Genomic DNA, 17,352 nt, shown 5'->3' with positions numbered 1-17,352 from the left:
TAAAACTTTTTGTGAAATTTGAAAAAGTTCAACATTGTATAACACAAATGCATAAACTTAGTTTAATTCAAAGATCAAACAAAAATGTTAGCATATATATGAATTTATATTGTTCTTTTAATTAGTCTTTCACAATTGACAGCTTTGCACTGAATCATTGGGAATGAGGTCAACTTACTATTTAATTAGCCTCCTTACTCTTTCAAATTCAAATCCCATTTTCTTAGCCAACTCCAAATATTGGGATCCTAGAAAATAATATTTAGAATCTACGGCACCTCTCTCAGAATTTTTCATTACAGTGATGAGAAATACACTTATTTAAGATGGTAGCAGTGAAGTGTTTGTATTTTATTGATATATTTTAGATGAAGAAACTCATTTTATAATGTGTGTTAGTATTTTCTCTGTAAAATTAGCATGGTGATTTGGTTAATTACACTTTTCAATGTCAGCCATGGTTTAGTAAATTGGTACTCTTGGGGAAAACTTACTGTAACTATGACTCCACAGTCTTAAAAAATTATGTCTTAAATAAATTTACTGCTTTCAATCTATTTGAAGACCTGATCAAAGATGTGCATAGGAAATTACTAAGAAAACTTCCCACTGCTGCACTGCAGTATTGTTTGTAATATTAAAATTTATAAATAAAATATCAAATAAGAGAAAGATGATCACAATTGTAGTGTATATAATATAAAAGCATGCAGTTATATAAAGGATAACTCTAAATCATCTTAATGATATCAATAAATGACTGTGAAAAGGGATAAAATACTTAAAAACAGCCAGAATGTAGAGAAAAACTATTATATATTATAATAATGTATAATATAAATATATATATTTATGCCACACACACAATCATATATTTAATCCTTACAAAATCCATGAACATAAATATTTATTTTAAAAAATCTGTTAACTTGTCTTACTTCTCCCAAAACATCTTTATTGTTCAGTGAAATGGGGAAAGACGTTGGAATTTTTAAAATTAGGGACACATACTTTTCAGACCTTTGACACACAGCAAACGTAAAGTGAGGGCGAGAATCCTGTCATTCTTTCTCTTCCTGACCCTTGATAGATTCATACATCATTGTAGAGGCACCAATCAAGCACTCCTGGAAGAAAAAAATCTGGACTAGAGACCAACACAGCCAGACATTTTTCCCATTTTTCAACTGATTTCAAAGATATGTGGCATGCATACTACTAAATGCCAGGTTTAACATTTAAAAAATTGTTTTGATAATATGGTGTTCTCTCTTAAAAAGACCAGGAGAGGTGAGCTCTGTATCTTCCCCTGAGTTCAAACTAACACTCACTTTTGAAAGCCCTTTCCTGCTTTCAAATCTAAAGAAAAAATAAATCAAGCTGTTAATTGCACACAGAGCGGTGATTCTTTGTCAAAAGTGACTTCGATCCCAGTGGCATATTTGTCAATGTCTGGGAACATATTTGGTTGTTACAAGAGGAAGAGGGTGCTATTGACATGTAGTGGGGACGCTGTTGAACAATCTACAATGCCGTCTACAAAGTACATGAAGGTCTCTGCCTGCAGCACATACAACAAAACGTTATCTGGACCAACAATTCAATGATGCCTTAGTTGAGAAACCTGCCATAGAGAGGCATTTTAACATGCTTTTCACAAAGGAAAAGTAATTCCTCTTCTTTCTGCTTCAGAGGTGGTTCTCATGTTCATGTCTCTCCATGAACAGTCCTGTTCCTATTGCCTCTTGCTGCCATCCTCAGCATCAAGGTGACTTTGGAGATAATCTCCATGCAGTCTTTACTAGGTTGCATGGAAAAGAGTTAGTGTGATAGAGGGGAAAGAGGGATGGATACAACAAACAAGTGTTCATCCCAATTTGTTCAGACTGCTTTTCATCTCACATTAATAGCTGTTGTAAGATATTTGGTATTGCAGATTAAATAGTTTCCACTTCCCACCAAATTGTCCCTTAATACACAATGAGAAAAATACTGTCATCAAGAAGTGCTCAAACCATGGCATTTAAAAAAACATTATCTGATTAAGAGAGGGATAAAACACAGATTTTAAACATTTTATAATACTATTTCCTTCCTTTAGTATTCCTCCTTCAGCAATGTATGACTATAATAAATTACCTCCATGAGGAACAAAAGTCAGGCTTCCAGCTCCCAGAACACATAATTTATGTTCATTCTAAAAAATACACAATGTAGTTCAACTAACCAACCTATGGGAGAGACATTGCTTCCCCTATTTCTGAAGATGCTATGATGGAAAATGCTATGTTTTATATTTGTGTGTGTGTGTTTGTGTGTGTGTGTATGTGTCCCTGGGGCCCATGTTTCATAAGCTTCCCAAAACAATCACTGATCTCTGTGGGATATCAACAAAATATCTAGGAAACCATCATATCTTGGGACTCCAACAATTATTGACCATTATGGAATATAAAAGGGGTGAGAAAAAGTCTAACTTGGTACAAATTATTGTAATCTAACACAATTACATTCAGAGTTCATGATGAATTGCAGAACACTGTATGCCACATCCAAGTATTGCCTCTGTGAGCCAGCACTCACACTGTCATTATGAAATATATGAATAGGTCTTTTGAGAAGTGTCTGTTCATGTCCTTTGCCCACTTTTTGATGGGGTTGTTTGTTTTTTTCTTGTAAATTTGTCTGAGTTCATTGTAGATTCTGGATATTAGTCCTTTGTCAGATGAGTAGGTTGCAAAAATTTTCTCCCATTCTGTAGGTTGCCTGTTCACTCTGATGGTAGTTTCTTTTGCTGTGCAGAAGCTCTTTAGTTTAATTAGATCCCATTTGTCAATTTTGGCTTTTGTTGCCATTGCTTTTGGTGTTTTAGACATGAAGTCCTTGCCCACGCCTATGTCCTGAAAAAATGATGAGCTCATGTCCTTTGTAAGGACATGGATGAAATTGGAAAACATCATTCTCAGTAAACTATTGCAAGGACAAAAAACCAAACACAGCATGTTCTCACTCATAGGTGGGAATTGAACAATGAGAACTCATGGACACAGGAAGGGGAACATCACACTCCGGGGACTGTTGGGGGTTGGGGGAGGGGGGAGGGACAGCATTAGGAGATATACCTAATGCTAAATGACGAGTTAATGGGTGCAGGAAATCAACATGGTACATGGATACATATGTAACAAACCTGCACATTGTGCACATGTACCCTAAAACCTAAAGTATAATAATAAAAATAAAAATAAATATATGAATAGGTCTTATAAACTTCGTTTGTCTTATTATACTCAAAAACCCCTTCCTACAGAGCATAGAGTCTGAAACCACACCAGAGATCCCCCAAATACCAGAAAGGGGTGGGGATAATGAATCTCTTTTACTAAGAATAATAATTGGTTACATTTACTGAGTACTTCGCCTGTGCCTGGTATTATTCTATACCTAACTGTGAACACATGTTTTTCTTCATAAAAATGGTTGACATCAGTACTGTTATTTCTCCTTTAAAAATAAGGTTATGGAGGCACAGCAGTTGTACCTTGCCCACAGTCACACACAGATTCCCTGGTAGAGAGTAACCAAGTGTGGCTTTTTGTTTGTGCCATCTGTATCTCTATAAGGAAGAGCAGAGCTCCAGAATGGTACTGGTGTGACTGACTCCTTCTTCAATGCTGGTGATCATTAAATGGGAATTTTTCAAGGACCTCCCCAAGCTCTGCCTCCCTCTTAACTAGATATAGGAAGGTCAACCTGAATAAAGTGTTCAAATCACAGTCTGTGTGACCCTAGAAAAACCAAACATTTGAATAATTCCATGGATGTAATGAGTTACAATCTATATGTGTTTTCCAAAATTGATCTGGGAATTCTCTGAATTGGAGGAGACTATCTGGGTCTCCTTTTGTACCTAGCATTCTCACAACCACTTTTCTCTCACTCTTTAAAAGCAAGGGACTTCTCTAATCCATACACATCTTTCCACGTGAATCACTCTGATGAGAAAAAAGCAAATATGCAAGCCTAAACTTGAAATGCTGCTATCCATGAGGCCTGAAGTTGCCTGTAATCAAAACACTTCAAACCCATGGTATGACTTGTTTCTCTTTGGTGTTTGTATATTTTTTTCATGGCAAAGAAAGGCAGTTGACATGTATTCTAGCCAGTATAACCTTGGCCAGGTGTGATGACTAGTGACCGTAATTCCAGAACATTGGGAGACCAAGTTGAGCAGATTGCTTGATCTTAGGAGTTCAAGACAAGTCTGGGGAACATGGTGAAACCCTTTCCTTACCAAAAAATTAAAAAATTAACCAGGTTTGGTAGCATGCACCTGTAGTCCAAGCTATTTGGGAGGATGAGATGAGAGTATCACTTGAGCACAGGAGTTCCAGGCTTCAGTGTGCTGTGTTTTCACCACCACACTCCAGGCTGGGTGGCAAGAGAGATCCTGTCTCAAAAAAAGCCATCGGCTATTGAGTATGACTATATACATAATATATACATATTGATATGTTTTGGCTGTGTCCCTTCCCAATTTCACACATGTTGTATTCACACATGTTGTGGGAGGGACCAGGTGGGAGATTATTGAATCATGGGGGCTGGTCTTTCCCATGGTGTTCTGGTGATAGTGAATAAGTCTTATGAGATCTGATGGTTCTAGGAGGGAGAATTTCCCTATACAAGCTCCCTTCTGTCTGCTGCCATCCATGTAAGGTGTGACTTGCTCCTCTTTGCCTTCCACCAAGATTGTGAGGCCTCCCCAGGCATGTAGAACTGTAAGTCCATTAAATCTCTTTCTTTTTTGAATTGCCCAGTCTCTGGTATATCTGTATTCGCGTCATGAAAATGAACTAATACACATATAGTATACTATATACCCTCAGATATATAATAGAATAATGAAAACCTTTGTTAAATACCTATTCATTTTGTTCTTAGTGTATTGCTAAATTATTATCACAAAATGCATCTCTGTTGAGGAAGAGAGTCATGATAGAAAAGCTGAAAATGCATCTATAGAAAACATAATTGGCAGTATTGCCTTATGTCATATAGACAAACAACTCACAAGAAAGGTGTTTAACTTATCTATTTACCTTATGCTTAAAGAGATAGAAGGAGTCTTTAAAAGTTGATTTAAATTTAAAATAGTTGGAAATAATGTCATGGTCACTGCCCACAAATTGAATAATATAAATGTGAAGCACTACGCTTTTGATGACATGTACTTAAACTGCATAAGATAATGCCATATAAATAAAATATTGCATTATGTAGTTTTAATACAATCAACAATTTTAAATTTAAAATAAATTTTATTATTTTAAATAAGTTACCTCAATGTGGAATAATAGAAGATAATCAATTATTACAAAATTAAATTTGGGGAAGTCTTTGTGGTAGCCTTCCCATAATTTGAGAAGCATGAAGCAAAATATCTCTTCTAGAATCTATGTGTTTATTGTTCAAGATTTACTAAATATCTAAAATTGTAGAAAATTGTAATCTTTTAAAATTTTCTTGAGAAAATATAATTATTGAGTAATACATTAAGTTATTAACAGTAATTTTTAATATTTACAAATATAAGAAGATGAGGTTAAATTATTTGTGATTATTTTAATAGAAATTTACATAATACCTTAAGCCTTCCTTGAATATTGAAAATTCATAAAAGATAATCCTGGTATAATATGGTGGCTGATTATGTAAATCCTGTAATCAGTAATACAAATCAGAATTTTCAAAATAAATTAGTTTTTACATCATACGCTCAGAGTGACATTAACTCTTAATAGCCCTAACACTTAACATTTGTGCCTTTATTGTTAATTCCATGTAGCACTTTACTCTTTGTCCAACCTTGTAAAAATAACTTAGAAATACATCTTAATTAATTTTTTAGAGTGTATGCTCCTTAACTCAGGGTGTGCTAATTAGCAATCTTTCCTCATTGCCCGAGAAATAATCAAATTAGAACAGATTATACAGATAATCTAGTTTATTCTTTATTCTGGAGGTGACAAAGGAGAAAAAAAGAGAAACTTTGACTTTTCCATTGATACATGCATAAAGACCAATCTACCTATGCATGACTAGAGCTCTGATCCTCAGACTCCTAGCCATGTATCCCTTTACCTGACCCCAAATCTGCCCCATGATCTACATGTAGATAATAACATATTCCTTTCATTAATAACTATATTTCCATTAATAAGCAAACTAGAGACTCTACATGTGTGAGAAAGAGCCCAACGATAGTTAATTGCCACAAAGATACACTAGAAAGCAGCATCAAGATAAAATACATGAGAATGGGATTGAGGAAAATCTTCTCACCCAGGAATAACTATAGGAAGACTCTGACTTGCAAATTTCCCTTCTCTTCAAGGTCCTGTCTTTCCCTATCTCCATCTCTATTTCTCTTCTCTCCCTTCAAGACACACCGGATTTTAATTTTGTCCTTCTATTACCTATGAAGGAGAAGGACTAAAAACTAGAGGTACTACTGCAACATCAAGACCTTTTATGAGAAAACAGAAAACACTAATAGGAAAGGAAAGGAATAGGAAAGGAAATCATTAAATTTCTCTAATTAGTGTCTGACACCTCTCAGATCCTATCGTATCTGTAATTGCTTTCTCTATCATCATAGATATTATCTCTATTCACAACACCCAAGAAAGTTTTAGATGGCCCATCAAGAAAGATTTCAAGTTACATGCAAGACCAAGATACTCAATGGCCCTCTTTTCCTATACTAGTGAATTTGAGTATTAAAGACAATCTCAAAAGACAGTCCATCACAAACCCAGAAAATCTAATTAGGACATTTTTCCCAATACTGCATTTCACTCCTCTAAAGCATTTAAAATTTTATTTTAAACTAATGCTATATTTTACATAATGAGTTTTGTGTCCCAAATGCAACTATTGAATAGTTATTAAAAGTTTTGTATTTGATTCCAGGAAACATGGCAGATGAAATTTTCTTTTCTGTCAATTCCCCCACCCCTTCAAATTTATCTGTTATATTTGCTCTTAGGGGTGACATTCATTTTCTGTTATACAATCTTTTATTATTATTATTATTATTATACTTTAAGTTTTAGGGTACATGTGCACAATATGCAGGTTTGTTACATATGTATCCATGTGCCATGTTGGTGCGCTGCACACATTAACTCATCATTCAGCATTAGGTATATCTCCTAATGCTGTCCCTCCCCCCTCCCCCCACCCCACAACAGTCCCTGGAGTGTGATGTTCCCCTTCCTGTGTCCGTGTGTTCTCATTGTTCAATTCCCACCTATGAGTGAGAACATGCGGTGTTTGGTTTTCTGTCCTTGTGATAGTTTGCTGAGAATGACGGTTTCCAGTTTCATCCATGTCCCCACAAAGGACATGAACTCATCGTTTTTTATGGCTGCATAGTATTCCATGGTGTATATGTGCCACATTTTCTTAATCCAGTCTATCGTTGTTGGACATTTGGGTTGGTTCCAAGTCTTTGCTATTGTGAATAGTGCCGCAATAAACATACATGTGCATGTGTCTTTACAGCAGCATGATTTATAGTCCTTTGGGTATATACCCAGTAATAGGATGGCTGGGTCAAATGGTATTTCTAGTTCTAGATCCCTGAGGAATCGCCACACTGACTTCCACAATGGCTGAACTAGTTTACAGTCCCACCAACAGTGTAAAAGTGTTCCTATTTCTCCACAAAAAGCTGATCCCTTCCCTTGTTTTTTTCACTAGAGAGTCTATTTCATTTCTATTTATTTCAATTTACATAACTACTTGTCTATTCTATCTTGAAATTTCCTCCAAAACTTAACAGAAGCAAGGCAATACACATTCCTAATATTCTCAAAGTTCTTCTATTTCCCCATCCCAGGTACCAGTTTTACATGAGGCTGTCGTTCAGGAGCCAGGCCTTCTGATACAAAGTTGTGCGGAAAGAGAGTACTTCCTGTTTCTTGCATATTCACACATAGTTTTCAAGAACTGTTTAGTTCTAAGGGTACATTTTGCTCCTCCTAGTTTTTTTATGGATTGAAGTTAATATTAATCTGTCTTTAGAATCTCAATGCAAACCTGTTGATGGCAAAGGTAGGATGTTTCCAGGCTGAGAGTGATACATGCATTCTTATATCTACAGTTACACCTAGGAGACATGAACCCTAGAGACTACCTATTGTCCCAGTCTCCTGAGGTCACAAAAAGACAATTAAAATTAATCACCATTATCTGATGTAATTGCAATATACTACAAAACCTGCAAAAAATTATGAGAGCATTAGGAGCACTTCATATAAAAAATTATATTTAAAAGTCATCTTCCCCAGCCCTCTGATAACTCCCATATATTTCTGTAACTATAAGAATATGTGTAATTTTAAGATAATTGTTATCAAATACTGATTGAGTGACTTCTCTTTGCCTTACATTATCCTTTTCTTCAATACTGCACACTTGGACCATATTGAAAAATATGAAGATCTAGCTTTCAGGTTATCCTGATTTATTTATAGTTAAAACAGAAATATTTACAAAGCAAACATTGAATTGGATAAATGATAGAGTCCCTGTTAAATCTCTGTCCTATTCATTAGTTCTTTTCCCTCCTGTCTTCTCCACCTATTCTGACCAGTGTCTCCTCTGCTTGGAATTCTTTTCCTTAGGTTTTGGTCAAATGTAAAGTTTTTTAATAAGCCTTCTGTGAACACACTATTATAATCTGAAAGCTCCCTTATTGCCAAACTTTATTGTTTAAAATATTTAACATGGTTAAAACATATTTTTAATCTTTACGTATTGCATTTATATTATAGTACATCCTCACTTAACATCCTCAGTAGGTTTTTGGAAATTGTGACTTTAAGTGAAAAGATATACAATGAAGCTATTTTTTTCATCAATGGTGGAACAAAATGACATTATTTGAGGACCAACTATACACTGTTTCCTTAAAGTCACACTTTCCAAGAACCTGTTGATAATGTTAAGTGAGACATTACTATTTGGTTTTTTGTTTCTTCCTACTAGAACAAAAGTTCCAGGAAAGCAGGGATTTTTCATTTTTTCTTCACTGATACGTTCGAAGCTCCTACATCAGTAATTAGCTCAAAGTGTATGTACCAGCAATAGGTATTGAATGATAAATATTCCCTTCTATATAACTGAGAAAACAGCCAAACCTACAAGAGCTTTGGGAAATCAGAGTACAGAGAGAAGATCCCCGCCCCCCACCCCCACACACACACACTGCAAGTTTTTAGAAAATGTGATTTTAATATAAATATATACTATTGACAGATTTTAATGGAGTGAAAGATGTGCCACCCCAAAATATGCCAGATTGGTATATTGATTGTTTTGAGTGAAAAACATTGAAGAACTTACAGTTTCAGAAAGGATGAACTGATCTGTCTCTTCCTGCATGCAGCCAGTGATGAAGTTTCCTTTGGGATAGGCACCCTCTCATCCCAGGGCTAGAATGTGACCCTTATGACCATGGACTTGAACTTAGAGACTACAAGGGACCTGAATAAACATACCTAATGAAGAATCCTTATCTTCCACATGGTTTACAACCCCCTCATCTATGTCCTAGTGATTCCCCTAGAAAACTTCACTGCCGTAGCCAGATTTTCTTTGTGCTGTAATTCTCCTAAAATTGATTGTTCTTTGTCTACAAAGTATAAAAGTATCTTATTTAGGTTATTTTTCAGACATCACTGACATGTGAACATCCCCAGGTATATGAGAAACTATAAAATTTGTATACTCATTAATTTTTTTATTGTATGTTTCAAAGGTATGAGTGCAGGTTTGTTCCATAGGTACACTTGCCTCATGGAGGCTGGTTGTACAGATTATTTCATCACCCAGGCATTAACCCATTCGTTGTTTTTCCTGCTCCTCTCCCTCTTCCCAACCTTCACCCTACAAGGGCTGCAGTGTGTGTTTTTTCCCTCTACGTCTCCATGTGTTCTCATCATTTAGTTCCCAGTTGTAAGTGAGAGCATTTGGTGTCGGGTTTTCTATTCCTATCTTAGTTTGCTGAAAAGAATGGCCTCCACCTCCATCTATGTCCCTGCAAAGACCATGATCTCATTCTTTTTTATGACTGCATAGTATTCTATGGTGCATACGTACCATATTTTGTTTATCCACTCTATCTTTGATAGGCATTTAGGTTGATTCTATGTCTGTGCTATGGTGAATAGTGCTGCAGTGAACATATGTATGCATGCGTCTTTATAATAGAATGATTTGTATTCCTCTGGGCCGATACCCAGTAATGGAATTGATGGCTCAAATGGTATTTTTGTCTTCAGGTCTTTGAGGAATCGCTACCCTGTCTTCCACAGTGGCTGAAATAATTTACGCTCCCACCAATAGTGTATAACCTTCCTTTTTCTCCATAACCTTGCCAGCATCTGTTATTTTTTGACTTGTTAATAGTAACTATCCTGACTGGTGTTAGGTGGCATCTCATTGTGGTTTTGATTTGCATTTCTCTATTTAATAGTAATGTTGAGCTTTGCAAAATTAACCTGTTTTCAACTTGGTTTCTAGTTGAAGAGCCCACTAAGAGCTAAGAGGGGTCCAGGGTGATCTCTGTATCTCCTACAGATATTGGCCCCAACTTGGGGCCACCCTTTCCTGGTTGGAACATTGCTCTCTCCAGAACTGCTGCAGCTGAGATCCTGGACCTCTGACAAAAGGCCTTCAGAGGTCAGATTTCTTTCTGTCAGCTTCCTGGATCTCTGTTGCAGGGGCTGTTTGAGAGGAGAGTGGTAAGACTGTCTTTTTCCCTCTCTAAATTGGAATTGGCAGGAGAAAACACTTGTGAACCAGTTGTTTCAGTAAAAATGACTTTTGGTATTCTTGTGAATACTGTTGATTTCTACTTGATCCTCTTGATCTCAGAAATTGTCTTCCTTTGTCTTTGTCTTTTTGTGTCATTTGTCCTAAGGAGAGGAACCATATGGTAGCGCACACAGGTACAAGTCAGTCTGAAAAGATTGAGGAATGGAGGCACATGATTTTAAGCAGCATTGTCTTTGTCCAAACATGCCAACCTTTCATGGTGTTTGTCATCTCAACCTTGTTCCCTGGATTTGTGCTCAAAACTCCCATCTCAGTGTTGCCTGCCCCAGTGTCACAGATTATCAGGCCTATATTGAAGGTGTCTCACATTCAGTGAGAGACTAGAGATCTGTGAGTGAATTTTTGGATCATGGAGGCTGCACTTTCTGCACTCGCTCCAGAAACACCCCTTGCATCCCTAGTAAAGGTTTATTCTAAACCTAGGAAGTTACCTCTTGGTCTTTCCATAAAAACGCTGGTTGAATTAAGTCACCATTGGACTATACACACCAGTGAAGATCCTAATTATCAATGGAAAAAAGGCAAGTATTTGAATTAGGAAAACTTCTATATTAAAAAATATTAGAGAACTCTCATTCTAAACAATTTGGCTATTGGTACTTATGGAAAAATCAGACAGAAGGAAGAATTCAGAAAAGTATATAACTAGTCTCAAAATTTATCTTAACAAAATTAAAGAAAAAACAGCAGACCTAAAGGAAACGTTGAAATCAGCTCCCACTGTAAGTCCCACTGCTCTAACCACTTACATCCCACTTGATAACAAGCTCTGTCCCTGACCAAGCAGAAAATCTATTGGATCTCTGGACCTCTGGTTTGAACACCTGGAAGCAGCATTTTTGTCCATTGATGCTGCAGGTTCCTCTCTGGTGAACTACCAGTGCCTCCAGAGCATGGTGATTCTGAAGTAAAATGGAGGCCAAGAGGCCAAACAATCAACTTCTTATTAGAGTGTTTTGATTTTTTTAACATTTATTTTATGTTCAGGGGTACACGTGCAAGTTTGTTTTAAAGACAAATTGGTGTCACAGGAATTAGGTATACAGATTATTTTGTCACCCAGCCAAAAAGCATAATACCCGATAGGTAGTTTTTAATTCTTTGATTGTTTTTAATATTTGAACCAAACACGCATGCCAAAACTGCACCTAACAAAATCACCATTATATTCTTAAACTATTAAATGCCCAATCTGTGTTTAAATTACCCCAATTGTCTCAACGACATACTTTTCCAGTTAGTTTGGATCAAGAGGCAAACAGCTGTGGTTGTTATAGCCAGTTTATTTTGTTACATAACCATTCTTTGTGTGAGAGCCTGTGAGTGTGTGTGTGTATGTGTGTGTGTGTGTGTGTATACCCGCATGTCAGGTAATTTTTTTCAGAGTAAAATAATAATTCAGCACTCTCTGTATTTTGCTTAGTGCTTTATTTTGTGTCATTTTATTTATATCTGTACTAATTCTTTTTAACTAATGCGGAGATCAAGAATATTTATTAGCTTAGTTTCATTCTTTTACTTTTTTTAAAATAAAGCAATAATTCTGGCTGGGCGTGGTGGCTCACACCTGTAATCTCAGCACTTTGGGAGGCCAAGGGGGGCAGAAGACAAGGTCAAGAGATCAAGACCATCCTGGCCAACATGGTGAAACCCCATCTCTACTAAAAATACAAAAATTAGCCAGGCGTGGTGGCACACACCTGTAATCCCAGCTACTCAGGAGGCTGTGGCAGGAGAATCACTTGAACCCAGGAGGTGGAGGTTGCTGTGAGCCAAGATCTTGCCACTGCACTCCAGCCTAGCAACAGAGCAAGACTGTCTCAAAAAAAAAAAAAAGCAAAAATTCTTCATAGATGATTCTGACTACTGTACATTGCAGTCCATTGAGAAGCACATGGTAACTGGTTGATGATAACTGTTTGTCCAACTTTTAGTGATGATCATTCTGATCTCTGAATTCAGGTTGTGTTAACTTTATTACTTCATCTTAAAATTATCCACAAACTTTTTGCCTAATGATTGTTATGTCTGTTGAAATCATTACCTTTATTCATTTTTTAAGTGTGGAGTTCTACAGTTGTGATTGTCTAATTTCATCCTTGTTTATGCTTTTATTTCTTCTGAAATTCACCTCATTAATTGGAAGGTGATGCTGAAATACAATTCATATAGGAAAAATAGAATAAATATATATATTATTTAATTACTTATTTTCAGAGTAATGAATTGGTGCCCTAATATCCATTGATATTAAACAATGGTTTATTTATTTTTTCTTTTTTAGTATCTAGATTTAAACCCATATGAGGACTTTAAATCAATTGTAATCGATATTCATTTTTATGTTTAAAAAATTTTTTTTGACCATAAACCAGCATCAGCCATTTCAAATTGCTTCCTATGTCTCTTTGAGACAATCTGATTAGCTGCTGATAGTATTCTCTCTTTCTGGAGCATCAAATTGCCCAACGCTCATCTCGCCTATTTTCCACCCTAGACTTCAAATTAGCCATTTCTCCAAGAAGCCCTAGTTTTGTTCCTAGGGAAAAGGTTTCTTTTTAGAGAAAATTTGGGGACAGTTGTTTGAATTTGTATAGTATTTGTTACCAAATATTTGTATTTATTTAGTCATTCATATAAAAGTTAGAAATAATTTTGAAATATGGTTTCTCCGTGTTTTCAGATTAAATGTTTACTTTCATTCATTTTGTATAAACTGGACTAAACTTGTAGAGATTTCTGAAACTGATAATACTGGGAATGCTATATCAATTCGCATTTGACAATTCCATGAAAACCTCACATAAATATATGCTCTAGGCTTTAGAAACATTGTAGCCTCTGTTTGGGTTGTTCATTTGGATTGAAAATAACTTTTGAGACTGGTTCAGTGAAATGGAACTTGTGTGTGTATTAATTTCCAGAAAACATCTTTCACATCTTTATTCCTTAGGCTGTAGATTAGAGGGTTCAACATGGGGTTGACAACCATGTAAAATACAGAGGCCACTTTGACAGTTTGCCGAGAGTTTTTGGAGTTGGGTACACAGTAAAGGGAAAGGATGGTCCCGTGGAAGATGGTGATAGCAGTCAGGTGGGAGGCGCAGGTGGAGAAGGCTTTGTGGCGCCCACTAGCAGAACGGATTTTTAGTACAGTCACAAAAATGAAAACATAAGAAGTGAGGATGATCAGTAGTGTACACACCTCATTGAAGGTGGCAAAGCTGAAAAGCAGCAGGTGGGGGATGAGTATATCAGAGCTAGACACAGCGATGAGAGCAGTATACTCACAAAAAAAGTGGTTGATTACATTAGGTCCAGAAAAGTTTAGCCAGAGAGCATAACAAAGGAGTACCAAGGGGCCAAACATGCCCCAGAGATATGACCCAGCCACCAGCAGGGCACAGAGCCTCTGTGACATGGCCACTGTATAAAACAGAGGATTGCAGATGGCCACAAAGCGGTCATAGGCCATCACTGCCAGCAAGAAAGACTCTGTCACCACAGCAGTGCAGGACAGGAAGTACTGCATCATGCAGCTAAAGTAGAAGATGCTTTTATCTGCCATTACCAAGTTCTCAAGCAGCTTGGGAGTGACAATGGAAGAGTAACAAAAATCAACAAAAGAGAGGTGACTAAGGAAAAAGTACATAGGAGTGTGAAAATTTGGGGTTAATCTTGATGATTACAATCATCCCAAGGTTTCCTACCACGGTGATAACATACATGAGCAGAAACACAAGGAAGAGAGGAATCTGAAGCTTTGGGTAATCTGTGAAACCTAAAAGGGCAAAGGTGGGCTCCATGCTCAGATTCCTTAAAACCATCATCATAATTCCTTTTAATGGAAGGATTGAAGAGAATTGTTCCTGCCAAAGCAAAATATGGGGTGAGCGATAATTATGTCATGACTTTCTTTGATTAAAAGGAAAAAAGGAGAAGGAACAGTTATTGGTCCTAGTTTTGTCCAAGAAGAACATGTCTCATACAGGCAGCTGCTATGTCTAAAACAAACCAAGCCAAGTCTTTGAAGTGTCTTTCCATTTTTGTTACACTTTCTGTTTTCATATATATATATATACATATATATATATATATGAACATATATGCGTATGTGTATGTGTGTGTATATGTATACAGTAGTATACATGTCCACACATTAACATGCACATAACTTACAGAAAATGTTTATACATAAATATTTAAACTAATAAAGATTCTGTGGAAAAATGTAAAATATTTACATCAAACAACATACATTGCTACTGTATTTGTTTATATAGACAAATTGATTAAAATATTCAGAATATGTTTCTATTCTAAGGACAAAGGAAAATATTGTAGAAATCTGGAAAAAGAGCACACTAATTCCACTTTTTACCAACTTTTGTTCTAGAAAGGCTACTTCTCTCATTGAATATCTGAGTTACTGAGGAGTTGACGAGGACAATGGCCTACTTTTGGCCTCTTGGTGGAATTGGGCATTTTACTGGGGTTTATGACTTAAGGGTCAGCATCTACTATAGCTCAGGTATTGCATAAGTATCTTACAAGAGTCTCAAGATTTATCAGGTGAAAGTTCCCTTAAGCCTGACTAGTTTTCAATCTTGTAAAAATTTACATAGTAATTTAAGATGAATATAAAGGAAATATGGATAAATATCCATTTCCAAGTAGCAAGTTTATACTATTCATCATGAGATAATTGTCAATGGATATAAGGCTAAATATTTTCATGAGTGTTGACCTCATTTTTTAATACTATTGGGCTCAGAATTGAATAATACAGTGATTTAACATTTAAAAAATCAAAGGCCCCATTTGCCATATCAGGAAGACCCTATTTTCAATTTCATAGAAAGCCTGGATACACTTACCTGCTACAACAAAGAAACAGGCTTCCACCCTCCTGTCTCTTCAGACAGTGTATACCTGAGGCACCAAGACTCTTTCATTTAACTTTATAGCCCTAGGGACTCGAACTCTGGAGAATCACTAACAACTTACTCTTTACAAGCATCAAAACAGGCAATTAAGGCAAATGCCAAGTCTCTTGTGTCACATTTAGTGACTGGAATTTCCTTGAAACTACTCAGAAAAAAAAATGCAGCATGAAGTTAACTATCAAGCTTTGCTTGCATGTAATTCAAATTACAATAAAACTTTAAATACTGCCTCATCTGTTCCAAAATTCAGTGCACCTCTTGGATTTTGACCAAGTTACTCAACTTGCTTACAGAATGACCCAAAAGTTGTCCATCTGGAGTGGATTCCAAAACAAGAGAAAACTTGTAACAAACTCAGTAAGAAAGCAAGCTGCTGTGCTATTGTCTGGTACGATACAGCATATATTATTATCCTTGAAGTATATTTATCAGGTAGGGTTGTTCAGAACATTGGATAGGCCTTTATAGTGAATTGCATGTCAGATCTTTAGGATTTTAAAAAAAAGCAATAACTTACTCTGCAGTTTAGGATTCTTTAAAAAAGCAATAACTTACTCTGCAGTCGAGTACTGTTCATTTGAGTCAGCTTCTGACTTCTTTAATGGGCTTCTAGTAGAGACTGAATGATTGACAATAGCCACCAAGTACCATGAGATGTGCAGCTCTCATTTGTGAATGGGATACAGTCTATCCTGCATGCATCCTGGGTATAAATATGCAGCAGGAAATAGCACTCCTATTCCTGAAAACACAAATAAATTTAATAATTAAGTGGTACAGATGTCCGTGGCCCATACCTTGTTGTATTGCTTCTTCTTGCTCAGCCTGAATTTGTGTCTCATGGGGCATTCCCTATGGCAACCTGAATGTGGAAGAAAGCATAGGAGCCTCATTTTCAGATGATTCCCCATGATATGCTGGCCCACACAGAAGTGAATAACTGCAGGACTGTAATCCTACCCTAAGGTGGCCCTGAAAAGCAACAGTTAAAGACAAATGTTCTAGTATTTACAAATTCAAAAAGTATGCTTGGAACATGAGGAACACCTTTTGAAACTTAGTTACAGGGCAGATTCTTTGGCAATACTTTAGAAGGATGGGGTAATAGCCTCCTGAATATATTATATGCTTGAAATCTGCAACCAACATACATTGCTGTTTCTCCAATAATTTGTGAGATCTAGAAATTTCCCATAAGGGAAACCATGAGCTCTAAGGGTTTAGAGGTTTTATCTCCCAAGTGTGTCATGCTTCCACTAGAGAACACAGTGATTGATTCATTAAATTGGAATTGTTACTTGTTTGACCAAGAAAATATTGCAGGAGTGATGTGAGCATTCTGAGTTGAGGCATTAAAAGGCATTGCAGTTTCTTTCATTCTCTTCAAATGCTGCTCTGAGAACACCACATAATAAAACCATTGTAACCTACAAGCAGATAAGAAACTCCTTGGGAAAATACTGAGACACCACAGCCAATGGCCAGCACCAAGTCACCT

General features: G+C 36.4%; 1 protein-coding gene across 1 annotated transcript; it reads right to left on the bottom strand.

The window, feature by feature from the left end:
• Positions 1–13,795: 13,795 nt before the first annotated feature.
• Positions 13,796–14,741, bottom strand: LOC116468137 (olfactory receptor 5D14-like). Its single transcript, XM_032151747.1, is given in 2 exon segments — positions 13,796–14,572; positions 14,574–14,741. Coding segments are annotated over 2 exon segments (945 nt in total).
• Positions 14,742–17,352: the final 2,611 nt, after the last annotated feature.

Source organism: Hylobates moloch, unplaced genomic scaffold, assembly GCF_009828535.3.
Source record: "Hylobates moloch isolate HMO894 unplaced genomic scaffold, HMol_V3 SCAFFOLD_5, whole genome shotgun sequence".
In the NCBI taxonomy this organism is placed as follows: domain Eukaryota; kingdom Metazoa; phylum Chordata; class Mammalia; order Primates; family Hylobatidae; genus Hylobates; species Hylobates moloch.
The sequence above is the reverse complement of the archived record's forward strand: the minus strand, read 5'-3'. Positions and strand labels throughout refer to the sequence as shown.